The sequence below is a fragment of the Lichenostomus cassidix genome, unplaced genomic scaffold (assembly GCF_008360975.1).
Source record: "Lichenostomus cassidix isolate B80296 unplaced genomic scaffold, HeHo_3.0 HiC_scaffold_796, whole genome shotgun sequence".
NCBI classification, from domain to species: Eukaryota; Metazoa; Chordata; class Aves; order Passeriformes; family Meliphagidae; genus Lichenostomus; species Lichenostomus cassidix.
Window position 1 is genome coordinate 49,753 of NW_028147951.1, and position 25,830 is coordinate 75,582.

Sequence of the window (25,830 nt, forward strand, 5' to 3'; positions counted from 1 at the left end):
GCAGGGGACAGGGGGGGACAGGGTGGGACAGGGTGGGACAGGGCATTGTCACCCCAGGGCATGGCAGGGGTGACATCGGTGCCATGGCTGGCAGGGGACAGGGTGGGACAGGGTGGGACAGGGCATTGGCACCCCAGGGCATGGCAGGAGTGTCACCTGTGCCATGGCTGGCAGGGGACAGGGGATTGGCACCTCAGGGCATGGCAGGGGTGTCACCTGTGCCATGGCTGGCAGGGGACAGGGTGGGACAGGGTGGGACAGGGGATTGGCACCCCAGGGCATGGCAGGAGTGTCACCTGTGCCATGGCTGGCAGGGCTCTCCCGAGGGACATGGTGACACCTGGTGGTTTTTGGTTTTTTCTTTTTTATATACCCTTTTATATGTTTTATATCTCCTATTTGATATACCCTTTATATATTTGATATACCCTTTACATATTTAATATACTCTTTGATATATTTGATATACCCTTTAATGTATTTTATATAACCTTTTATATATTTTATATGCCCTTTTTGATATACCCTTGGAAATATTTGATATACCCTTTTACATATTTGATATACCCTTTATATATATTTATATACCCTTTTTGATATACCCTTTTATGTATTTTATATACCCTTTTATTTATTTTATATCCCCTTTTTGATATACCCTTTTATATATTTGATATAACCTTTTATATATTTTATATCCCCTATTTGATATACCCTTGGATATATTTGATATACCCTTTTATATATTTGATATGCCTTTTTATATATATATATATATTTATATACCCTTTTGGATATACCCTTTTATGTATTTTAGATACCCTTTTAATGTATTTTATATACCCTTTTTTATATACCCTTTTATATATTTGATATACTCCTTTATATATTTTATATACCCTTTTACATATTTTATTTAACCTATTATATATTTTATATCCCCTTTTTGATATACCCTTGGATATATTTCATATACCCTTTATGTATTTTATATACCCTTTTTGAGATACCCTTTTATATATTTGATATACCCTTTTATATATTTTATATCCCTTTTTTGATATACCGTTTTACATATTTGATATCCCCCTTTTGAGATACCCTTTTATATATTTGATATACCTTTTAATATATTTGATATGCCCTTTTATATATATTTATATACCCTTTTTGATATACCCTTTTATGTTATTGATATACCCTTTATATATTTGATATGCCCTTTTTGATATACCCTTTTACATATTTGATATACCCATTTTGATATACCCTTTTATGTATTTTATATACCCTTTATGTATTTTATATACCCTTTTTGATACACCCTTTATTTTTTTATATACCCTTTATATATTTTATATACCCTTTTTTTATATACCTTGTATATTTTACATATCCTTTTATATATTTTCTATATCCTTTTATACATTTTCTATACCCTTTTGTAAATTTTCTGTACCCTTTCCACATTCTCTGTCCCCTCAGCCTCCACCCCTGTAATTTCTGCAGTCTGATATTCCATTTAATTTTGGGGTTCTGCAAGGCAGAAAAACCAAACATCCCCAGCAGGAGGCCAGAGAGCTCCGAGCTACCAAAAACTCAAAAAAATATGTTCTCTCTGGAACATATCTTGTAATGGGGTAATTTTGTAATGGGTTCTAGGCTCATCGTGGGGGGAATCCTTAGAATAAGGGGAGAATTAATTAATTACTTCATTTATTACATTTTTTATTGGGGGATTCTATAAAAACAAGCTAGTTTGCCAAGTCCATAAAATTGCATATGTGTTATATGGACGTGGTGTCCTAAAATCCTATTAAAACCCCAAAATCAAACCCTTTAACCATGCCTGCCTCACGATTTTAAGATCAGAAAAAGCCCAGGGGCTGGAGCTGGGGTCAGAGCTGTCCATGTCTCCTGGCAGGGACAGGATGTCCATGGAGGTTGTGCTCCATGCTAATTCGCCAAGTCCATAAAATGAAAAGCTGCGCACCTAAAATCCTATTAAAACCCCAAAACAAAACCCTTTAACCATGCCTGCCCCACAATTTTATGAGCAGAAAAAGCCCTGGTGACAGAGCTATCTGTGTCTCCTGGCAGGGACAGGATGTCCATGGAGGTTGTGTTCCACGCTAATTCGCCAAGTCCATAAAATGAAAAGCTGCGCACCTAAAATCCTATTAAAACCCCAAAATCAAACCCTTTAACCGTGCCTGCCCCACGATTTTAAGAGCAGAAAAAGCCCAGGAGATGGAGCTGGGATCAGAGCTGTCCTATCTCCTGGCAGGGACAGGATGTCCATGGAGGTTGTGTTCCACGCTAATTCGCCAAATCCATAAAATGAAAAGCTGTGCACCTAAAATCCTATTAAAACCCCAAAATAAGACCCTTTAACCGTGCCTGCCCCACGATTTTAATATCAGAAAAAGCCCTGGTGACAGAGCTATCTGTCTCTCCTGGCAGGGACAGGATGTCCATGGAGGTTGTGCTCCACGCTAATTTGCCAAGTCCATAAAATTGCATATGTGTTATATGGACATGGTGTTCCACCTCTGAAAATCTGCACACCTAAAATCCTATTAAAACCCCAAAATAAGACCCTTTAACCATGCCTGCCCCACAATTTTAATATCAGAAAAAGCCCTGGTGACAGAGCTATCTGTGTCTCCTGGCAGGGACAGGATGTCCATGGAGGTTGTGCTCCACGCTTATTCGCCAAGTCTATGAAATGAAAAGCTGTGCACCTAAAATCCTATTGAAACCCCAAAACCAAACCCTTTAACCATGCCTGCCTCACAATTTTATGAGCAGAAAAAGCCCAGGGGATGGAGTTGGGATCAGAGCTGTCCCTATCTCCTGGCAGGGACAGGATGTCCATGGAGGTTGTGCTCCATGCTAATTTGCCAAGTCCATAAAATTGCATATGTGTTATATGGACATGGCGTCCTAAAATCCTATTAAAACCCCAAAAGAAAACCCTTTAACCATGCCTGCCCCATGATTTTAAGAGCAGAAGAAGCCCAGGAGATGGAGCTGGGATCAGAGCTATCTGTGTCTCCCAGCAGGGACAGGATGTCCATGGAGGTTGTGCTCCACGGTAATTTGCCAAGTCCATAAAATGAAAAGCTGCGCACCTAAAATCCTATTAAAACCCCAAAATCAAACCCTTTAACCATGCCTGCCCCACGATTTTAAGATCAGAAAAAGCCCTGGTGACAGAGCTATCCATGTCTCCTGGCAGGGACAGGATGTCCATGGAGGTCGTGTTCCACGCTAATTCACCAAATCCATAAAATGAAAAGCTGCGCACCTAAAATCCTATTAAAACCCCAAAACAAAACCCTTTAGCCATGCCTGCCCCACGATTTTAAGATCAGAAAAAGCCCTGGGCTCACAGCTATCTGTCTCTCCTGGCAGGGACAGGATGTCCATGGAGGTCGTGTTCCTGGCCAAGAGCCCCAGCGGGATGATCTTCTACAACGGGCAGAAGAGTGACGGCAAAGGGGACTTTGTGTCGCTGGCGCTGCACGAGGGACACCTGGAGTACAGATACGACCTGGGCAAGGGGGCAGCTGTGCTCAGGTGAGCTCCTGGTGCCTTCAGGGGTTAAATCGAACAGAGCTGGACAAGGTTAAGAGAATAAAATAATTTATATTTGTTGAAGAGACTTCAGGTGTGTTTAGGGCAATCACAGCCCAAGCAGGGCTACACCCTAAATGGACTCTGAGTCACAGATTTTTCATATTTGTAAGTTTTTTATAAGGTCACAAATTTTTCATGCTTTATAATTTTTTTATAAGCTCACAGGTTTTTCATACTTTATAAGTTTTTTATAAAATCACAGGTTTTTCATACTTTATAACTTTTTTATAAGGTGATGAGTTTTTCATGCTTTATAACTTTTTTATAAGGTCACCAGTTTTTCACACTTTATAACTTCTGTCCATTTGCCCATCAGGGGTTAATCCTCCAATTACACCTTCAGCTAATGAAGTCAATTACCCCAAGTTTGCGTTGTTTACATTATTTAAAAATTTACAAATTTACAAATTTTACATATTTACATGTTTTTGCATATTTACACCTCTGAGACAGTGAGGTGTCCTTGAGTTTTGGGCTTGGAGAGGAATTATTTTGTCTAAAAACGAGAGAAATCAGCTCAGCACCTATATGGAGCCCAGAGTTACACACTAGAGAATCACAGGATTACATGGAAAAACACATGGAAAACAGAGAAGCTAAAACCCCAAATCATCGCTCAGCTCCCTGTGCAGCTGCTGAAGGCAAAGCTCTCACCTGGGAATTTCCCACCCTGTTTTCCCCCAGGAGCAAGGAGGCAGTGCCCCTGGACAGCTGGGTCAGTGTCCTGCTGGAGAGGAGTGGCCGCAAGGGGGTCCTGAGGGTCAACAACGGCGACAGGGTGACAGGGGAGTCCCCGGTGAGCTGGGGGGCAGCGAGGGTCTGGGGTGGGAGGGATTTCCCGGGTTGTGGGGTTGGAATTGTGGGTTTGAGGGTGGAGGAGTGGGCAGGAGGCAGGGAGGGGAGGGTGCTGCGGGCAGAGCATCCCTGCATTCTTTCCTGCATCCCTTCCTGCATCCCTTCCTGCAGCTCCCAGCCCTTCCTGCAGCCCTTCCTGCAGCTCCCAGTCCTTCCTGCAGCTCCCATCCCTTCCTGCAGCTCCCATTCCTTCCTGCAGCTCCCACATCCCTCCCTGCATCCCTCCCTGCAGCTCCTGCATCCTCCCTGCAGCTCCTGCATCCCTCCCTGCATCCCTGCATCCCTTCCTGCAGCTCCCAGCCCTTCCTGCAGCTGCTGCATCCCTTCCTGCATCCCTGCAGCCCTTCCTGTATCCCTTCCTGCATCCCTTCCTGCATCCCTGCATCCCTTCCTGCAGCTCCTGCAGCCCTTCCTGCATCCCTTCCTGCAGCTCCCAGCTCCCTGTCGTGCACACAAAGCTCAGGCAGGTTTCAGGAATGCTCTGATGAGCTCCCCACACTCTCCCCATGCCCTGTTGCAGCTCTTCACCTCTCCCTGCCAACGTTGGGAAGGGAGGTGGGTGAATAATTCCATCGAATAATTCCTGTGGGTGAATAATTCCATCGTTAATGGAATAATTAATGATTCTGTCGTTAATTGAGGGCCCTGATGGGAGTCAGGAGCTCCCCCGGGGCACAGGGGAGGTCCTGGAGCAGGGAAAGCCTCCTGGCACTGCTGCATCTGCGGCTGCTTCCCTCTGCCATCCCTGTCCTTCTGTTCCTGCATTCCTGCACTCCTGGGGGATCCTGCACTCCTGGGGATTCCTGCATTCCTCGGGGTTCTGCATTCCTGCACCCCTCAGGGTTCCTGCACTCTTGGGGATCCTGCATTCCTGGGGATTCCTGCATTCCTGCACTCCTATGGGTTCTGCACTCCTGGGGGTTCCTGCATTCCTGCATTGCTTGGGGATTCCTGCATTCCTCAGGGTTCCTGCACTCCTGGGGGATCCTGCATTACTCAGGGTTCCTGCATTCCTGCACTCCTGGGGATCCTGCATTCCTCGGGGTTCTGCACTCCTCGGGGTTTTGCGTTCCTGCATTCCTCAGGGTTCCTGCACTCCTGGGGATCCTGCATTCCTCGGGGTTCCTGCACTCCTGCACCCCTCGGGGTCCCTCCCTGCCCCTCTCCCCCCAGGTTGCTGAGCAGGCAGTTCAAGCCCTGCTCGCTGCAAAACTCACCCTAAATCCGCCCGGAGCTGCAGCATTCCTGCACAAGCAGGGATTTCCCTCCCTCCCTCTCCTCTTTCCGAGCTCCTCTCCCATCCCTGGGTGGCATTGCCCCTCCTGTCCCCTCCTGTCCCCTCCTGTCCCCTCCTGTCCCCTCCTGCCACCCCCCCGAGCCGCCAGCCGCGGTGGCAGAGGGGTGTGGCAGCCCCGCCGTTGCGATGTCACCACTGATGTCCCTTTTCTCTCTCTCTTTCTCTCTCCCTCCGCTTTTTCCTTTGTATTTTTCCCTCCCCTGCTGTCTGGATCCCAGAAATCCCGTAAGGTACAGATAAGTATGACCCCCCGACGCCTCCATCTCATCTGCCATCGGCGCCTCGTGCTTTTTTTTTTCCATGTTTTCCATCCTTTTCCCATCTGATTTAGGATTCCTGTAGCTTAGAGCTGCTCATTCCCACTCCCTCCTCCATCCCCAGCCGGAGGGGATTAATTCCATTCCAATTAATCCGGTCATTTATTTTTTTTTTTTTTTGTGTGTGTTAATCCCACGAGACATTAGCTAGTGATCCATGTCACCCCATCCTTGCTGTGGCCCTGAGAATTCCCAGTCCCACCTGGGATTTGCCAGCGGGGTGGCAGCAAGGAGGGGATTTTCTCCTCCACGTGGGGTGCAGGAGAACCTCCTCAAGCCGTGGGATGCAGGAGAAGCTCCTGGAGCAGCCAGGCTGGATCCCTCTGGGGTTTGGGGATCCATGCTGAGGCCTGGAGTGATGTTTGGATACCCAAAATTTGGGGTCACAGAGCCCCTCCCGGGTCTGGGGGTGTTGGAAGAGCATCTCCCCAAAATCCAGCCCTGCCTGCTGGGGTGGGACTGGCAGTCCCTGGCATGAGGAGGTTTCCTGGAGACCCTTCTGTAGATCCATCAAATATCCCGGACTAAGGGAGCCACGAGGATCATCCAGCCCAGCTCCTGGCCTGGCTCAGGACAATCAGGGACATCCTGACACCCTCTCCGTGCTGTCCCCTCTCTCGCCAGGTGCCCCACATGGTGCTGAACCTGAAGGAGCCCTTCTATGTGGGGGGAGCCCCTGATTTCTCCAAGCTGGCTCGGGCAGCTGCCATCTCCAGCGGCTTCGAGGGAGCTGTGCAGAGGGTGAGTCTGCTGGGCAGCCCAGTGTCCCCTTGGGACAGCCCAGTGTCCTGCTGGGACAGCCCAGTGTCCATTGGGACAACCCAGTGTCTGCTGGGACAGCCCAGTGTCTGCTGGGACAGCCCAGTGTCCAGTTGGGACAGCCCAGTGTCCTGCTGGGACAGCCCAGTGTCCTGCTGGGACAGCCCAGTGTCCAGTTGGGACAGCCCAGTGTCCTGCTGGGACAGCCCAGTGTCCATTGAGACTGCCCAGTGTCCTGCTGGGACAGCCCAGTGTCCTGTTGGGACAGCCCAGTGTCCCCTTGGGACAGCCCAGTGTCCCCTTAGGACAGCCCAGTGTCCATTGGGACAGCCCAGTGTCCAGTTGGGACAGCCCAGTGTCCTGCTGGGACAGCCCAGTGTCCCCTTAGGACAGCCCAGTGTCCTGCTGGGACAGCCCAGTGTCCAGCTGGGACAGCCCAGTGTCCCCTTAGGACAGCCCAGTGTCCAGTGAGACAGCCCAGTGTCCTGCTAGGACAGCCCAGTGTCCAGTTGGGACAGCCCAGTGTCCCCTTAGGACAGCCCAGTGTCTGCTGGGACAGCCCAGTGTCCCCTTGGGACAGCCCAGTGTCCCCTTAGGACAGCCCAGTGTCCAGCTGGGACAGCCCAGTGTCCAGTAGGGACAGCCCAGTGTCCCCTGGGAGCTGTGGTCCCTGTCCTGGGGTGGGCTGGGAGCTGTCCTGGCACGTGGAGCACACCTGGTTGAAAAGTGACCTCAGTGGGGGACAGCAGGGGAATGTGGGGTCACAGGGACATGGGGGGTTGGGGATGGATTCCCATTTTAGGGATAAAGCCACATCTCAGGGATAAATCCCCACCTCAGGGATGGATTCCCAGTTTAGGGATGGATTCCCATTTGAGGGCTAAATCCCCATCTCAGGGATGGATTCCCATCTCGAGGATGAATTCCCATCTTGAGGATGAATTCCCATCTTGAGGATGAATTCCCATTTTAGGAATGGATTCCCATCTCAGGGATGGATTCCCATCTCGAGGATGAATTCCCATTTTAGGGATGGATTCCCATTTTAGGGATGAATTCCCATCTCAAGGATAAATCCACATCTCAGGGATGGATTCCCACCTCCTCTCACCCCAAGGACACTGCCCAGCATCTCCCCATGGATCATCAGGGGTTCCCAGAGGGGTTTGGGGTGGAAGGTTGGATGGTGTGGCTCTGATGATCATCAGGGATTCCCAGAGGGATTTGGGATGGAGGGCTGGATGGTGTGGCTCTGATGATCATCAGGCAATCCCAGAGGGGTTTGGGGTGGAAGGCCCGTCCTGTCCCATGGCCAAGGACACTGCCACCACCCCAGCCCCACCCAGCCTGTCCCGGGACACTCCCAGGGATGAGCCATCCCTGATTTCCCCGGGAAATCCACCCCAAACCCACCCCAAACCCACCCCAAACCCACCCCAAGCCCTCAGAACGCGGTGTGACTCAGTTTCCCTCGGCGCAGATCTCGCTGCAGGGCGTGCAGCTGCTGGAGGAGCACAACATCCGCCGGGCCATGGAGGTGTCACCATTCCGGGGTCACCCCTGCACCCAGAAACCCACCCCCTGCCACAACGGGGGCTCCTGCCAGCCCAGCCTGGGGGGCTACCAGTGCTCCTGCCAGAGGGGCTTCTCGGGGGCTCACTGTGACAAGGGTGAGGGCCGGGGGGGTGGGGGTGGCATGGGGGGGATGGAGGTGACACAGAGGGGCTGAGGGTGGCACAGAGGGGCTGGAGGTGACACAGAGGGGCTGGGGTGGCATGGAGGGGCTGAGGGTGCCATGGGGTGCTGAGGGTGACACAGAGGGACTGGGGGTGACACAGAGGGGCTGAGGGTGGCATGGAGGGACTGAAGGTGACACAGAGAAACTGAGGGTGCCATGATGGGGCTGGGGTGGCACAGAGGGGCTGAAGGTGGCACAGAGGGGCTGGAGGTGGCCATGGGGTGCTGGGGGTGACACAGAGGGGCTGGAGGTGACACAGATGGAGGCTGGGATGGCACAGAGGGGCTGGAGGTGGCCATGGGGGGCTGAGGGTGACACAGAGGGGCTGGGGGTGACATGGAGGGACTGCAGGTGACACAGGGGGGCTGAGGGTGCCATGATGGGGCTGAGGGTGCCATGGGGTGCTGGGGGTGACACAGAGGAGCTGAGGGTGGCATGGGGTGCTGGGGATGACACAGAGAGGCTGGGGTGACACAGAGGAGCTGAGGGTGCCATGATGGGGCTGGGGGTGACACAGAGAGGCTGGAGGTGACACAGAGGGGCTGGGGTGGCACAGAGGGGCTGGGGTGGCATGGAGGGACTGGAGGTGACACAGAGGGGCTGGGGTGGCACAGAGGGGTTGGAGGTGACACAGAGGGGCTGAGGGTGGCATGGGGTGCTGGGGATGACACAGAGAGGCTGGGGTGACACAGAGGAGCTGAGGGTGCCATGATGGGGCTGGGGGTGACACAGAGAGGCTGGAGGTGACACAGAGGGGCTGGGGTGGCATGGAGGGACTGGAGGTGACACAGGAGCTGGGTGTGGCACAGAGGGGCTGAGGTGGCATGGAGGGACAGCTCCTTTTCCCATCCCCACGTCTTTCCCCTCGCAGTGATCATCGAGAAGGCGGCTGGGGACACCGAGGCTGTGGCCTTCGATGGCAGGACGTACCTGGAGTACCACAATGCCATCACCAGGAGGTACCTGGGGGGCCCAAAACAGGGAGTTGGGGCTGGAAAAGCTGCCATACAGCAGCTCCAGTTGTTCCCAGTCCTTCCCTTCAGAGCTGCCCTGGTGGCAGAGAGGTTTTCCCCAAAAATTCCCAACTCCAGGCTTGGCTGTGGATCTGCTGCCTGTGGGGCTAGAGCCTGTTTTGGGAATGGGATGGAGCTGATGCTTTGTGGGGAATGGGAATGGGAACGGGAATGGGAATGGGAATGGGATGGAGCTGATCCTTTGTGTGGAACAGGAATGGGAATGGGAACAGGAATGGGATGGAGCTGATCCTTTGTGTGGAACAGGAATGGGAATGGGATGGAGCTGATCCTTTGTGGGGAATGGGAATGGGAATAGGATGGAGCTGATCCTTTTTGTAGTGCAGGAATGGGAACAGGAATGGGATGGAGATGATCCTATGTGTCCCATCTGGAAATGGGGCACAGGAATGGGAATGGGATGGAGCTGATCCTATGTGTGGAATGAGAATGGGAATGGGATGGAGCTGATCCTATATGTGGTGCAGGAATGGGAATGGGAATGGGAATGGGATGGAGCTGATCCTATGTGTGGAGTGAGAATGGGAATGGGATGGAGCTGATCCTTTTTGTGGTGCGGGAATGGGAATGGGAATGGGAATGGGAATGGGAATGGGAATGGGAATGGGATGGAGCTGATCCTATGTGTGGCACAGCAATGGGAATAGGATGGAGCTGATCCTTTTTCTGGAATGGGAATGGGAATGGGATGGAGCTGATCCGTTGTGTCCCAAGGATGGTTCTGCCATCAGGAATGGGACATCTCTGCTTTGGGACACGACGTGTCACCTTCCCAGCCTCTGCCCAGCCCCGTGGCTGTGCTGGCCCTTGGGAATTCCCTCTGGGAACGAGCTGAGCTGCTCCCTGAGGTTCTCCAGGCTGGGAGTTTCTCCTCAAGGGGTCTCCTGGCCCACCGTGGTGTGGCTCAGTGCCACTCCTCCCTCCCCACGAGGGTTCATTCCCCACTCCAGGGCACGGGAGAGGCTCTGGGATCAACCCCAATCCCATTCCCTATTCCCCTTTGGGGTGTCCATGTGGAGCTGCTGTCTGTCCCTGTCTGTGTGTCTGTCTGTCTGTCCTCTCAATGTCCTGTTTCTCTGTTTCCAAGCCACCTGAGCAACGAGATCCCAGCGTAAGTACAGCCCTGCCACACCCACCTGTCCCCACCGCGTCCCCACGGTCACCCCAAGCTCCGGGGAGGGATTTGGGGATATTCTGTGGGAATATTTTGTGGGAATATTCCCGTTCTGGAGGTGCTGCCAGCAGCTCGTGGGGCTGCAGGAGCTGCTCTGCCACATCTGGATGTTGTCCCGGCTCTGCCACATCCAGATGTTGTCCCAGCCCTGCCACATCCAGATGTTGTCCCCTCCAGCATGCCTTAAATTGAATTTTCAAGCATGATTTTAACGGAGTTTCAGGGTGAGCACAGGGAAGGGAAATTCCCATGGTTTTCCTGCCCCAGCACAGCTGAATGTGATGGAGATGGAAACTCAGGGTGATGGAAAAATCCCGATTTTTCCAGCGTGGATGTGGCAGTGCCACTGGGGGATGGCTGGGAATGGATGAGGGGTCAGGAGAAGGGTCAGGGTCCCATGATCCCATGATCCCATGATCCCACGATCCCATGATCCCATGATCCCATGATCCCATGGCAGGGCCGTGGGGCTGAGCTGTGCCTGTGCATGGGCAGCACTGCATGCTCTCGGTGCCTGGGAAAGGCTGGTTAGGATTTTTAGGATTTTTAGGATTTTTAGGGTTTTTAGGGTTTTTAGGGTTTTTAGGATTTTTAGGGTTTTTAGGATTTTTAGGATTTTTAGGGTTTTTAGGGTTTTTAGGATTATCCTGAGTGTCCTCCTAAGCCGGGCAGTGCCACCAGCAGCCAGAGGTGACCCCACAAGTGCCCAGCTGTCCCCAGGCCACATCCCTGCCACTGACCCTGCTGTGTCCTGCTGTCCCAGTGCCCTGCCAAGGGAATGTCACCATTCCCAGACTTTTCCCAGCCTTTCCCAGCCCCTTTTGGCTGTGCTGGCCCATCCTGCAGGGTGCTGCTCCCACAGAAAAGTGGATTTTTCCTGCTGCTGGGCGGCTGTCCCGCTGGCTGCAGGAGGTTCATCCCAGGGACAATTCCAGGCAGTTCCAGCCTGGGATCTGCAGAAAGGGGAGGAAGGGAGGAAGAAAGGAAAGGGAAAGGGAAAGGGAAAGGGAAAGGGAAAGGGAAAGGGAAAGGAAAGGAAAGGAAAGGAAAGGAAAGGAAAGGAAAGGAAAGGAAAGGAAAGGAAAGAAGGAAAGGAAAGGGGAAAGGGAAGGAAGGCTCTCCTCGCTGCCCTGCGCTTATGGCTCGCTCCCCTTCTCTCCCCACCCGAGTCCCGAGGCGCTGGATTCCCCCCTGGAGCCCAGGTGAGTGCCAGGCTGTTGTGTCTGTGCTCTGCCCGTGCCTCTGCATGTCCTTGTGTCCTTGCTGTGTCCCTGTGGTGTCCCTGTCCAGCTGTCTGTCCGTGAGGGATGCAGCTCTGCAGAGGGAGAGTGACCAGGGGGATCCCCTGTCCCTGCAGGGACCCCAGAGAGCCACCAGCCAGGCTGGGTGACCTTGGGAGGACAGGGCAGCCTGCTCCTGCCCTTGGGTGTCCCTTGGGAATGAGCAGCTCTCCGCTGTCCCTGCTGTCCAGTCTGTCCCAGGAGTGGGTGGTCACTCTGTGTGTTCCAAAAGGGAAAACAAGGATGCCAAAATGGGGGAAATCCCATCTTTCCTGCATCCCTGCCTTGGGGAAAGACCTCAGGGAAGGAAGGTTTTGCTGCCTCCATCCCAGGGGACTGAGGCTGCTGGGAGTGATGGGGCTGGTCCTGGTGCTCCATGAGGATCCGGCTGGAGATTGGGGAAAATGCCAGGAGAGGGATTTGGGAGATTGGGGAAATCCAAGGAGAGGGATTTGGGATGTCAGGGAAATCCCAGGAGAGGAGTTTGGGATATTGGGGAAATCCCAGGAGAGGGATTTGGGATGTCAGGGAAATCCCAGGAGAGGAGTTTGGGATATTGGGGAAATCCCAGGAGAGGGATTTGGGATGTCAGGGAAATCCCAGGAGAGGGGTTTGGGATATCAGGGAAAGTCAGAGACTGCCAGGGCCGCTCCTTGGATCTGGCTTGGATCTTCTGAGCCCAGGAATTCTGATATCCCAAAATCCACCACCGCCAAGGGCAGCAATGGGGACAGACCCCAAAATGGGGACAGACTCCAAATGTGCCACCCTCCAGGGCAGCAATAGGGACAGACCCCAAAATGTGCTACCCTCGAGGGTGACAGTGAGGACAGACCCCAAAATCCACCAAGGGCAGCAATGGGGACAGAGCCCAAAATGGGGACAGACCCCAAAATGTGCCACCCTCCAGGGCAGCAGTGGGGACAGACCCCAAAATCATCCACCCTCCAGGGACAGACCCCAGAATCATCCACCCTTGAGGGCAGCAATGGGGACAGACCCCAAAACATGCCACCCTCGAGGGTGACAGTGAGGACAGACCCCAAAACGTGCCACCCTCGAGGGTGACAGCGAGGACAGACCCCAAAACGTGCCACCCTCGAGGGCAGCAGTGAGGACAGACCCCAAAATCATCCACCCTCGAGGGCAGCAATGGGGACAGACCCCAAAATGTGCCACCCTCCAGGGTGGCAGTGGGGACAGACCCCAAAATCATCCACCCTCCAGGGACAGACCCCAAAATCATCCACCCTTGAGGGCAACAGTGGGGACAGACCCCAAAATCATCCACCCTCCAGGGTGACAGCAATGGGGACAGACCCCACAATGTGCCACCCTCGAGGGTGACAGCGAGGACAAACCCCAAAATGTGCTACCCTCGATGGCAGCAATGGGGACAGACCCCAAAATCCGCCACCCTCGAGGGCAGCACTGAGGACAAACCCCTCAGACCCCAATCCCAGGGACAGACAGCATTACCCCTCCGGCTCCCGGGCAGCTCGGGCTCCCCGAGGAGTGTCCCCAGCCCTTCCCGACCCCGCTGTCCCCGCAGCGAGAAGGCTCTGCAGTCCAACCGCTTCGAGCTGACCATCCGCACCGAGGCCACGCAGGGGCTGCTGCTGTGGAGCGGCAAGGGGCTGGACAGGGCCGATTACATCGCGCTCGCCATCGTGGACGGCTTCGTGCAGCTGGCCTACGACCTGGGCTCCAAACCCGTGGTGCTGCGCTCCACCGTGCCCGTCAACACCAACCAGTGGATCCACATCAAGGCCTCACGGTGCGGGGGAGCGGGATGGGATTGGGATGGGGGTCAGGGTTGGATTTGGGATTGAGTTTGGGATCGGGATTGGGTTTGGGTTTGGGATCAGGAGTGGGATTGGGATGGGATTGGGATCAGGATCGGGATCTGGAGTGGGATTGGGATGGGATGGGGATCGGGACCACAATTGGGATTGGGATTGGGATCGGGATCAGGATCAGGATTGGGATCAGGATCAGGGTTGGGATCGGGATTGAGATCAGGGTTGGGATCGGGTTTGGGATTGGGTTTGGGATCAGGGTCAGGATTTGGATTGGGATTGGGATCAGGATTGGGTTTGGTATCGGGATCAGGATCGGGATCGGGATCAGGAGTGGGATTGGGATGGGATCGGGATTGGGAACATGATCAGGATGAGGATTTGGATCGGGATTGGGATTGGGTTTGGGGTCAGGATTGAGATTGGGATCAGGATTGATTGGGTTTGGGATCAGGGTCAGGATCAGGAGTGGGATTGGCATGGGATTGGGGTCGGGAACATGATCAGGATTTGGATTGGGTTGGGGATTCAGATCAGAATTAGGATTGGGATCAGGATTGGGTTTGGCATCAGGATCAGGATCAGGATTGGGATCAGGATTGAGATTGGGATCGGAATTGGGATCAGAATCGGGATTGGGTTTGGGATCGGGATTGGGTTTGGCATCAGGATCGGGATCAGGATTGGGATCAGGATTGAGATTGGGATCAAAATTGGGATCAGAATCGGGATTGGGTTTGGGATCGGGATTGGGTTTGGAGTCTGGATCGGGATTGAGATCAGAATCAGGGTTGGGATAAGGATCAGGATTGGGATCGGGATTGGGATCAGAATCGGGATTGGGATCAGGACTGGGATTGGGATCAGGATCGGGCTGGTCCAGCTGGGAATGAGGCAGCTCAGTCAGGGTGATCCCAAGGATCACTCCTCGGATAAGGACAGAGGAGCTCCTGCCCTGCCCTGCCTGGAAATGTCCCAGGGGAGCAGCCAGGAGGTGTGGAAGGGTCATGCCGTGGCTTTGGGATGGCTGAGGGCTTCACCTTCTGGTTTTATGGTTTTTCTGGGATGTGGGAGTGGTGAGGATCACACCTGGCCTGCCAGGGATCCCTGCTGGGGGAAGCTGTGCCCCTGCCAGGGCTGTGTGGCTCTGCAGGGTGGCACGGGGGGCTGCAGGGGACTGTCCCCGTGTCTGGGTGACACTGTGGGCTGCTGAGCTCTGCCGCTGGACAAGCTCCAGTGGCTCCCAGTGCCAGGATCCGCAGGGAGCAGCTCTGGGCTGTTCATCAATTCCTGTTCATGAATTCCTGTTCATTAATTCCTGTTCGTTAATTCCCGTTAATTAATCCCCGCTCTCCCTCCCTCCCTCCCCTCGAGCAGGGTGCAGAGGGAAGGCTCTCTCCAGGTTGGCAACGAAGCTCCCATCGCCGGCTCCTCTCCTCTCGGGGCCACCCAGCTGGACACGGACGGGGCGCTGTGGCTGGGTGAGTGTCCCCTGTGTCCCTGTGTCCCTGAGCATTCCCTGTGTCCCTGTGTCCCTGAGCGTCCCCTGTGCCCCTGTGTCCCTGAGCATTCCCTGTGTCCCTGTGTCCCTGAGCGTTCCCTGTGTCCCTGATCAAGGATTTGGGGCTGCAGTGGGATGAGGATGTCCCTCCCCTCAGTGGGATGGGGATGTCCTTCCCCTCAGTGGGACAGGGATGTCCCTCCTGGAGGGGGATGGGGATGTCCCTCCCTTCTGTCCACACCCCGCGTGTGTGTGACACTGTGTGAGTGTGTGACACCGTGTGACACTGTATGACACTGTGTGACACTGTGTGACCCTGTGTGACCCTGTCCTGTGTCCCCAGGGGGTCTGGACAAGCTGGCTGTGCCCCAGCAGCTGCCCAAGCCATGACACTGTGTGACGCTGTGTGTGTGACACTGTGTGTGTGACACTGTGTGTGTGACACTGTGGGTGTGACACTGGGGGTGTGACACTGGGGGTCACTTTGGCTGTCCCTTGTCCACCTGCTGACCCTGTCCTGCTGTCCCCAGGAGGGCTGGACAAGCTGGCGGTGCCGCAGTGGCTGCCCAAGGCGTTCAGCACAGGGTTCGTGGGCTGTGTCCGGGACGTGCTGGTGGACGGCCGCGAGCTGCAGCTGCTGGAGGACGCCCTGAACCAACCCCGGATATTGCACTGCTCGGCCCAGTAGAGCCCAGGGACTCCCTCCTCCTCCTCCTCCTCCTCCTCCCTCCTGCCTATTGCTGTAATTATTTTCTATTTTTGTAAACTTATTGCTTTTTATATTTTTGGGGGGGAAGGGAGGGCAGGACACCCCTTTTCTTTCGGGTTCTGTGGGGAGGCTCGACCCGACCAGCAGCAAAAGAACAAACCTCGACCCCACGAGCGACAGAAGAACTTCCCCGCCGCCGTGTAAATCTTCATACTTGAAGCTTCTTCTTCTTCTTTTTGGGGTCGTTTCCCCCCTTTCTCCTCGTGGTTTTGGGGGGCTGCTCGCGCCCCTGGGAGGGCAAAGCCGGCGAGGCCTTCACGGATTATTCACCCCGAACTCCCGGCAGGGAATCCCCGCCCTGCTGCGGGGTCTGCGCTCACCCCGTCCCCTCCTGCCCCCGTTCCTCTCACTGTAATTTATGTGTGTAAGGATCTCAAGTGCTTTTCTCCTTCGAGCTCTGCTCAAATCAGGGATGCCACGCACTGGAAGGGAGAGAGCCGGGCCTGCTGGGGCCTACTCCGGGCCTGCTCGGGCCTACTCCGGGCCTACTCCGGGCCTACTCCGGGCCTGAGGCCAAAGCTTCGCCCCGTGGTTGTCTTGTGACTTTTGCTGGACTGAGAGGCGCCAGGGAGGAAAAATGTGGATTTTCCCAGCGGTTCTCCTCCTCCTGGACGCGGGCAGGAGCGGCTGTGGATCCTCACGGCCACGCTTTGCGCTCACCCGGAGCGTCCCGGCGCCCTGGCTGCTCTTCCCGAGGCCGCCAGCCTCGTCCTCCGCGATTTGGGGATCTCTCGGAGCTCCTCTGAGGGCTGGGAGTGCTCCCCCTCTTCCAAAGGGGCTGGGAGGATCCCTTTGCCCTTCTCCAAGGTCTCCTGGCTGTGTCCTTCAGCCATTTCCAGCCTCTTGTCTCCGCGGGAAAGCAGAGCCGCCGCCGGAGCTTCTCCCGCCGAGAGAATTCGGGATTTTCCCCTCGGAATTCGAGTTTTTGGGTCTTCCACGCTCCTCTGGGTGCTGCCAGCCCGGCAGGAACGGCTCCAGCGGGATGGGAGAGCGTTTTGGGGGGATTTTTAAGGGTTTTCTGCCCGGAAAGGGAATATTTTGGGGTCGGTTCTGAAGTTTCTGGGCGGCTGGGGTGGGATTGGGATTATTGGGATTGGGATTGGGGTTGGCAGCAGCTTTGCCTCTGGATCTCCTGGAAGCTGGAGGAGAAGGGATGGATCACAGCTCTGGGAATAACAATCCCATCCTCCGCTGGGATTCCCGCTCCCTGGGAAGGATTTTGGGGTGTTTTGTGGTGTTTTTGTCCCTTTGCCACCCGCGGGAGTCACTCTGTGCAAAAACACGGGATTGGTGTTGGTTTGTGGGATTTTTCTGAAGGATCCCACCGGGGTTTGGGTGTGAATTCCTGCCCAAGCTGACAGAATTCGGCAGCTTTTTCCCGAATTCCCGTTAAAAATGAGGGTTTTGGCACTGAGTTTGGAGGCAGGAAAAGCGAAATTCCTTCTCTCAGGGTGAGCTCTCCACACAGGTGGAACCAAAAAACCTGCAGAAAACCACTTGGATCTGCTTTTATTCCATTTAATTTGATTGAAAAACAGAAAAAAAAGTGACATTCCTGTGGGAAATCCAGGGGTTCAGCATCCCCCGGGGCTGTGCCCTGGGTGGGGTGAGAGGAGAGGTTCTGTGGGTGCCAAAATCCCCATTTTTAGTGGGGTTTGGATCAAAATTGGGATTTTTGGTGAGAAAATTGGGATTTTTTGTGAGAAAATTGGGATTTTTGGTGGGAAATGATCCCAAGAGGGTGGGGTGGGATAGGAGGGAAAGAGTTGGGACTCTGTGTTTTGGGATTTGGGAATTGGATTTGGAAATGGGATTTGGGAATGGGATTGATATTTGGAAATTGGATTTGGAAATGGGATTTGGAAATGAGATTTGGGAATGGGATTGAGATTTGGAAATGGGATTTGGGAATGGGATTGAGATTTGAAAATGGGATTTGGGAATGGGTTTGGGATTTGGGAATGGGATTTGGGAATGGGATTTGGGAATGGGATTTGGGAATGGGATTGAGATTTGGAAATGGGATTTGGGAATGGGGGTGGGAATCCCCCAGTCTGGTTTTGGCATTGTGATTTCCAGCTGGCTGTCGATTTTTGGGAAAGCTGCCAAAACGAAGCCAAGAAACAACAAAAAAAAAAACACAAAAAACCCCCCAAAAATTTAAAAAAAACTCCATCTGCTTTTGCCAGGGCTTGGAAATGCCTTAAACCAGGATTTGGGGTCCTTGGGGGCTGCAAACTTCACCTGGGCTTGATTTTAATAACCTTTACACCACGGGTGTGCAAAAAAACCACCAAAAACCCACATCGAGGTTGGTTTTTTTCCCCCAGATTTGATTTTTTTTGGCTTTTCTTTAATTTAAAACCCCCCCGAGCTGTGGGTGTGGCTTCACGGAGAGGGTGAATTCCGAAGGGCAATGCACGGTAGAGGAGCAGCATGATGTAACCATTACTAACTCGTGTCTTTCGTCAATCACCATGAAATAAAGTTTGGAAACGATTCGAGAGGTTTTTAAGGGGCTTTGGGCTGATTTTTTTTTTCCTGGAAAAATGGGAAATGCTGGGTTTTTTTGGTGCTGTTTGATGGGCAGGTGGGGGGTGAAGCTGAGTCCCCAAAATTCAGCTTTTCTGGGAATTTCAACCCAAAATCTCAGGGTTTGTGGGATTTTTCTGGCTTTCCCTTTCCCTCCTCTCGGTGGTTTTTTATCCCCTCAGCATTTTCCACGGAGGATTTGCATCCCATGGATCTCCCAGGATTGAGGTGATGCAGCTGAGGTTGTTCCTCAGGGATTTCCCTGCTGGAAATCCATGGAAAATCAGCCTCAAGAAGGATGTGGTTTGAGAGGAACGTTCCCAGGTTTGATAAAAATGGGATTTTTAGGATGTTCTGTGCAGGGAATGGAGTTGGATTTGGATGATCCCATCCAGCCCAGGATATTCCAGCTCTGAGCAGCTTTTCCTGCTGGAAATCCATGGAAAATCAGCCTCAAGAAGGATGTGGTTTGAGAGGAACATTCCCAGGTTTGATAAAAATGGGATTTTTGGGATATCCTAAAGAAATTCCACAGGAATTCCACATAACAAGCTTGAGCTATTCCTGCCATCCCTTCAGCCTTTTTTACCCCAAATTATTTTTTTTTTTGGTGGAAAGGGAGATTTGGAGCATCTCCCATCAGCATCTCCTTTTCCAGGTGAAATCAGGGAATTCCCACCTGGGAGAAATGTGGATTTCCAGGATGAAGCTGCAGTGAGCTGGGAATGCAGCTGGAATTGCAAGGGGGGAAAAATAGGGATAACGGAGGAATTGCACACGTGGACACTTAGAGTTGTAGAAAATATAATTTAATCCACCCGGGAGTGGTGCTTGGATAAAATACTGAGTAGAAAATTTGGGATTGGGAGCCAGGATCACCGGGAATTCTCTGGGAATCACGTCCCTGCTGGGAAGCAGAAGTGGCAGCCACCGGGCTGGGTCTGAGCACTGACACGCCGGAGATGAGGAGGGCAAAGGTGTCCAAAAAATGGGATTTTTTGGTGATGTGGCAGCTCCAGGTCAGGGCTGGGCTGGGTCTGTGCCTCTGCCTGGAGGTGAAATCTCTTTCCAGGTGGGGATGAGGGGATTTTAGGGATCTTTTTGGGGAAAAGGAGCGGGATGGATGCTCTGTGCTGCGGGAGAGCTCCTGGGGATGGAGCCGGGAGTTGGCGTTAGGGATAGAGCTGGGATTTGGCGCTGGGGATGGATCCGGGATGGATCCGGGATTTGGGAGCAGGGATGGTTCATGAATGGATCCCGGATTTGGCAGAGATGGATCCGGGATTTGGCGTTAGGGATAAATCAGGGATGGATCCGGGAATTGGCACCAGGGATAGAGCTGGGATTCGGCAGCAGGGATGGATCCGGGATGGATCCGGGATTTGGCAATAAGGATGGATCCGGGATTTGGCAGCAGGGATGGATCCGGGATTTGGCAGCAGGGATAGATCCGGGATGGATCCGGGATTTGGCAGCAGGGATGGATCCGGGATGGATCCGGGATTTGGCAGCAGGGATAGATCCGGGATGGATCCGGGATTTGGCAGAGGAGGATCCAGGATTTGGCGTTAGGGATAGATCAGGGATAGATCCGGGATTTGGCAGAGATGGATCCGGGATTTGGTGCTGGGGATGGATCAGGGATAGATCCCGGATTTGGCAGCAGGGATGGAGCTGGGATGGATCCGGGATTTGGTGTTGGGGATGGATCAGGGATAGATCCCGGATTTGGCAGAAAGGATGGATCCGGGATTTGGCAGAGATGGGTCCGGGATTTGGCAGAGATAGATCCGGGATTTGGCGCTGGGGATGGATCAGGGACAGCTCCCGGATGCGGCAGCAGGGACAGATCCCGGATTTGGCGTTAGGGATGGATCAGGGACAGCTCCCGGATTTGGCAGAGATGGATCCGGGATTTGGCGTTAGGGATAGATCAGGAATGGATCCCGGATTTGGCGTTAGGGATGGATCAGGGACAGCTCCCGGATTTGGCAGCAGGCGGCAGCAGCTCCACTTCCAACCCCACGGCATCCTCCCAGCCCTTCCATCCTTCCCAGCCTCTGGAATGCTGGGCGTTTCCCTCTCTTGCTCCATGCCGGATGTGTCTCACCCTCCCAGCCCAGCTCCTCGCGGGAAGAACCACGGAGCTCCTCGCGTTGGCGGAAAATCGTCCTTTATTCCCTCGGGGAGCTGCTCGAGGAGCTTCACCTCCTCCTGCCGCACTGGGGGATCCAACCCTGTGCCCTCCTGGAAACCTTTCCCTGCATTTCCCACCCCCTGGAAAGCTTTCCCTGGTTTCCATGGAGAGCTCCAGAGGCAGAGGTGGGTGGCTGTGCTCAGGAAATGTGGGGTGTGGGATGTGGGGATTGGGATGTGGGGTCTGCCAGCTATCCCAGGAATGCGGCACGTCCTGCTCCTGTTCCTGTTTGCTCCTGATCCCTGAGCACAGCCACGAGCTCCTGGTGTTTGTCACAGCAGCTGGCAGGTCCTGTCCCTTGTCACCACAGAGCTGAGCCTATCCAGGGCTGCTGGAAAGGGATTTTGTCACAGATTCTGCCAAGGCAGCAGGTCCTGTCCCTGTTCCTCATCCCTGAGAACATCCAGGGCTGCCTGGTGCTACTGGAAAGGGATTTTGTCACAGATTCTGTCAGGGCAGCAGGTCCTGTCCCTTGTCACCACAGAGCTGAGCCCATCCAGGGCTGCCAGCCCTACAGGAAAGGGATTTTGTCACAGATTCTGTCAGGGCAGCAGGTCCTGTCCCTCGTCACCACAGAGCTGAGCCCATCCAGGGCTGCTGGAAAGGGATTTTGTCACAGATTCTGCCAAGGCAGCAGGTCCTGTCCCTGTTCCTCATCCCTGAGAACATCCAGGGCTGCCTGGTGCTACTGGAAAGGGATTTTGTCACAGATTCTGTCAGGGCAGCAGGTCCTGTCCCTTGTCACCACAGAGCTGAGCCCATCCAGGGCTGCCAGCCCTACAGGAAAGGGATTTTGTCACAGATTCTGTCAGGGCAGCAGGTCCTGTCCCTCGTCACCACAGAGCTGAGCCCATCCAGGGCTGCTGGAAAGGGATTTTGTCACAGATTCTGCCAAGGCAGCAGGTCCTGTCCCTGTTCCTCATCCCTGAGAACATCCAGGGCTGCCTGGTGCTACTGGAAAGGGATTTTGTCACAGAAGCTGTCAGGGCAGCAGGTCCTGTCCCTTGTCGCCATGGATCTGATCCGCTCCAGGGCTGCCAGCCCTACAGGAAAGGGGTTTGTGTGGCAGGGCAGCAGGTCCTGTCCCTTGTCCCCATAAAGCTGAGCCCATCCAGGGCTGCTGGAAAGGGGTTTTGTCACAGATTCTGTCAGGGCAGCAGGTCCTGTCCCTTGTCACCACAGAGCTGAGCCCATCCAGGGCTGCTGGAAAGGGATTTTGTCACAGACTTTGCCAAGGCAGGAGGTCCTGTCCCTTATCACCGTGGAGCCGATCCTCTCCAAGGCTGCCTGTCCTACAGGAAGAGGGTCTGTGTGGCAGCAGGTCCTGTCCCTTGTCCCCAAGCTAGCAATCCCCTCCAGGGCTGCCGGCCCTATAAGAAGGGGGTCTGTGTGGCAGCAGCTGTCAGGGCAGCAGGTCCTGTCCCTTGTCCCCATGGAGCCGAGCAGCTCCTGGTGCTGCAGGAAAGGGATTTTATCCCAGAAACTGTCAGGGCAGGAGGTCCTGTCCCTTGTCCCCAAGCAGGCAATCCCCTCCAGCGCTGCCAGCCCTACAGGAAGGGGGTCTGCGTGGCAGCTGTCCCCGCCGGGGTGGCTTTGGGGGGCAGCAGCTCGGGCCGGCTGATGGCCACGGTGCGCGTGAAGCAGCGCAGGTTGCCCGTCTTGAGCGCGCACTGCACGGGCCACAGGATGATGCAGAAGAGGATGATGATGAGCGCCGAGAGCAGCACGATCCGCTTCCAGTCGTCGCACAGCTCGCACCGCGACAGCCTCCCCGCCAGCCCGCCGGGGGGAACCTCGGAGCTCTCGGCTTTGCTCATGGCCACGTCGATGGACTCGCACGCCTCGGGGTTCTCGGGGTCGGCCGAGGCTCGGCGGCAGCACAGCTTGGTGCCTTCCATCCACAGCACCTTCTCCTGCTGCAGCTCCGGCGGCAGCGTGGCCAGCAGCTCCTTGCTGGTGCGCAGCGCCGGAGCTCCCTCCTGGGGGATGGAGGTGAGCTGGCGACAGAAGGGACACGGCAGCAGGTCCTCGGGCTGGTTGGGGGGCAGCCCGGTGCTCAGGCGAGCCACGCACTCCAGGCAGAAAACATGCGAGCACTGCAGCAGCTTGGGCGTCTTGAAGGTGTTGTCGTAGGTGTTGAAGCAGATGGAGCACTCCACGGGTGATGTGGGCTTTGGGGAGGTGGGGTTGGGCGAGCTGGGCGAGCCCAGGGGGGATTTGCCCTTCCTGCGGCCATCGGTGGGCGAGGTGAGCACGATGGGGCTGATGGGGATGGGGATTTCTGCCGGCGACGCTGGGCTGGGGCTGGTGGGAGAGTCCGGAGTGCTGGAGTGCCACAGCTGGGAAAAACAGGACATGACGGAGCTCCCGGAGAGGAGCAGAGCTCGGGGAGACTCTGCGAGAGAAGGGAAAAAAATGGGGATTTATTTTAAATAATCGCCGGCAATGAGTTCTGCCCCTTAGAGAACAGTTTGGGATTGTTGATGCTTTAGCCAGGCTGAGCTGGAACGGGGGGCAGACAAGGTTAGGAGGATAAAAAGGGAATTTATTGGAGGGTTTGAGGGGAATTCAGGGCAGACAGAGCCTACTGGAGAGGCTGCACCCAAAATGGACACTGAGGCACGAGATTTTCACATTTTATGAGTTCTGTTCAAAAATGGACGCTGAGCCCCAAAATGTGTAAATAACAGAGAATTGGGGGGAGCAGGTTTGGGGTGATTGAAATCATCAGCTGCAGGTGTAATTGGAATATTGAGATTGATATGTTATAATAGAATTTATAAAATGTGAAAAATCTCGTGACTCAGTGGACACTGAGCCCCAAAATATGCAAACAGCAGAGAATTGGGGGGACAAAATTTGGGGTTGTTGACATCATCACCTGCAGGTGTAATTGGAGAATTTGGGCTGATTTGTTAAGAGACAGAATTTATAAAATGCTAAAATCCTCTGTTCCCAGCATTTTAGACAAAGCAATTGCTCTCAGTTGGAAAATCCAACACTTTGCTGCCTCAGAGCCCCAAAATATCCCCAAAACAACAGTGAATTGGGGGCAGCAAATTTGGGGTTGTTAACATCATCAGCTGAAAGTGTAATTGAGTATTGAGGAATATTGAGGCTGATTTGTTATAATAGACAGAATTTATAAAATGTGAAAAATCTCATGACTCAGTGGACACTGAGCCCCAAACTATGCAAACGACAGTGAATTGGGGGGACAAAATTTGGGATTGTTGACATCATCACCTGCAGGTGTAATTGGAGAATTTGGGCTGATTTGTTAACAAACAGAACTTACAAAATGTGAAAATCTCATGTCTCCTCATCCATTTAGGGTGCAGCCTCTCGAGTGAGCCTTGGCTGCCCTGAATGCACCTGAAATCCTTCAATAAATTAATCTTTTTATTCCCCTAACTCTGTCCTGGCCTCTGTTTCAGCTCAGCTCAGTTTTAAGGACCAAAACCTGCTGAGTCCTGTGAGGAACCCACAGAGATCCCAATGAACCCCAGAATAGCAGAGATGGAATTTCCTGTGGAATTGTGGAGATGGGAGCAACATTCCTATAAATTCCTCCCTTTTTGGGGCAGGAAAAACTCAAAGTTGCACCTTTTCCATGGAATTACGGATATGAAAGTCACATTTTCCCACAAATGGCTCCATTTTTGGGGCAGGAAAACCCAAGGTTGCACCTTTCCCATGGAATTGCAGAGATGGGAACAACATTCCCACCGAATTACTCTGGTTTTGGGGCAGGGATAACCCAAAGTTGCACCTTTCCCATGGAATTGCAGAGATAAAATCCACATTTTCCCCCAAATGGCTCCGTTTTGGGGGAGAAATCCCGAGGTGTCACCTTTCCCATGGAATTGCAGAGATAAAATCCACATTTTCCCCCAAATTCCTCCAATTTTTGGGCAGAAAACCCAAGGTTGCACCTTTCCCATGGAATTACGGATATGAAAATCCACATTTTCCCCCAGATTTCTCCATTTTTTGGGCAGGAATCCCGAGGTGTCACCTTTCCCATGGAATTACGGATATGAACCTCACATTCCCACAAATTTCTCCATTTTTGGGGCAGAAAAGCCAAGGTTGCACCTTTCCCATGGAATTACGGATACGAAATCCACATTTTGCCCCAAATTCCTCCGTTTTTGGGGCAGGAATAACCCAAGGTTGCACCTTTCCCATGGAATTGCCGAGATAAAATCCACATTTTCCCCCAAATTCCTCCAATTTTTGGGCAGAAAACCCAAGGTTGCACCTTTCCCATGGAATTACGGATATGAAAATCCACATTTTCCCCCAGATTTCTCCATTTTTTGGGCAGGAATCCCGAGGTGTCACCTTTCCCATGGAATTACGGATATGAACCTCACATTCCCACAAATTTCTCCATTTTTGGGGCAGAAAAGCCAAGGTTGCACCTTTCCCATGGAATTACGGATACGAAATCCACATTTTGCCCCAAATTCCTCCATTTTTGGGGCAGGAATAACCCAAGGTTGCACTTTTCCCATGGAATTGCCAAGATAAAAGTCACATTCCCACAAATTGCTCCATTTTTGGGGCAGGAAAACGCGAGCTTTCACCTTTCCCATGGAATTACGGATGTGAAAATCCACATTTTCCCCCAAATTTCTCCATTTTTGGGCAGGAATCCCGAGGTGTCACCTACCCCTGGCGGCGCTGGCCGGGCCCCGAGCAGGGAGCAGGGAGGAAGATTCCATGAGGGAACCTCGCTATGGAAACCTACGGCTCTGCAGGCCTCGGGAATGGTGGAGCTGGGCCTAAGAGAAATAACAACCTTCAGTGGGGATTATGGGGAATTTAGGAATTTTGGGGGGTTTTAGAACCAGGCCTAAGAGAGATAACAACCTTCAGTGAGGAGAGAATGGGGAATTCAGGCTTTTGGGGGATTTTAGAGCCAGGCCTA

General features: G+C 53.4%; 2 protein-coding genes across 4 annotated transcripts in view; one reads left to right on the forward strand and one right to left on the reverse strand.

The window, feature by feature from the left end:
- The window catches only part of LOC146420516 (agrin-like), a 65,529-nt gene extending 46,865 nt beyond the window's left edge, over positions 1-18,664 (forward strand). Inside the window, exons 29-37 of one of the 3 annotated variants that reach the window (XM_085048183.1) lie at positions 3,418-3,582; positions 4,327-4,438; positions 6,013-6,024; positions 6,736-6,852; positions 8,351-8,540; positions 9,480-9,567; positions 13,649-13,873; positions 15,273-15,376; positions 15,927-18,664. In XM_085048183.1, coding sequence (XP_084904309.1) covers positions 3,418-3,582; positions 4,327-4,438; positions 6,013-6,024; positions 6,736-6,852; positions 8,351-8,540; positions 9,480-9,567; positions 13,649-13,873; positions 15,273-15,376; positions 15,927-16,084 — 1,171 coding nt within the window. In that variant the 3' untranslated portion in view covers positions 16,085-18,664. Of the gene's footprint in view, positions 1-1,924; positions 1,992-3,417; positions 3,583-4,326; positions 4,439-6,012; positions 6,025-6,735; positions 6,853-8,350; positions 8,541-9,479; positions 9,568-13,648; positions 13,874-15,272; positions 15,377-15,926 lie in introns of those variants that run through there. The other 2 variants (XM_085048184.1, XM_085048185.1) reach the window with 2 other exon arrangements.
- A 3,506-nt stretch (positions 18,665-22,170) lies between these two features.
- On the reverse strand, positions 22,171-25,786 carry LOC146420517 (RING finger protein 223-like). The gene is made up of 2 exons (XM_085048182.1): positions 25,573-25,786; positions 22,171-23,289 (listed from the first exon to the last, which is right to left on the reverse strand). The coding sequence occupies exons 1-2, from the start codon at positions 25,622-25,624 to the stop codon at positions 22,442-22,444; spliced, it is 900 nt and encodes a 299-aa protein (XP_084904308.1). The 5' UTR covers positions 25,625-25,786; the 3' UTR covers positions 22,171-22,441.
- Positions 25,787-25,830: the final 44 nt, after the last annotated feature.

What these genes read in the sequence shown, in the direction of transcription:
- LOC146420517 (XM_085048182.1), bottom strand. Translation starts at nt 25,624, where the DNA reads ATGGAATCTTCCTCCCTGCTCCCTGCTCGGGGCCCGGCCAGCGCCGCC. An exon ending in CCCGGCCAGCGCCGCCAGGG is followed by an intron (nt 23,290 to 25,572) that starts GTAGGTGACACC and finishes CTTCTCTCGCAG; the next exon opens with AGTCTCCCCGAGCTCTGCTC.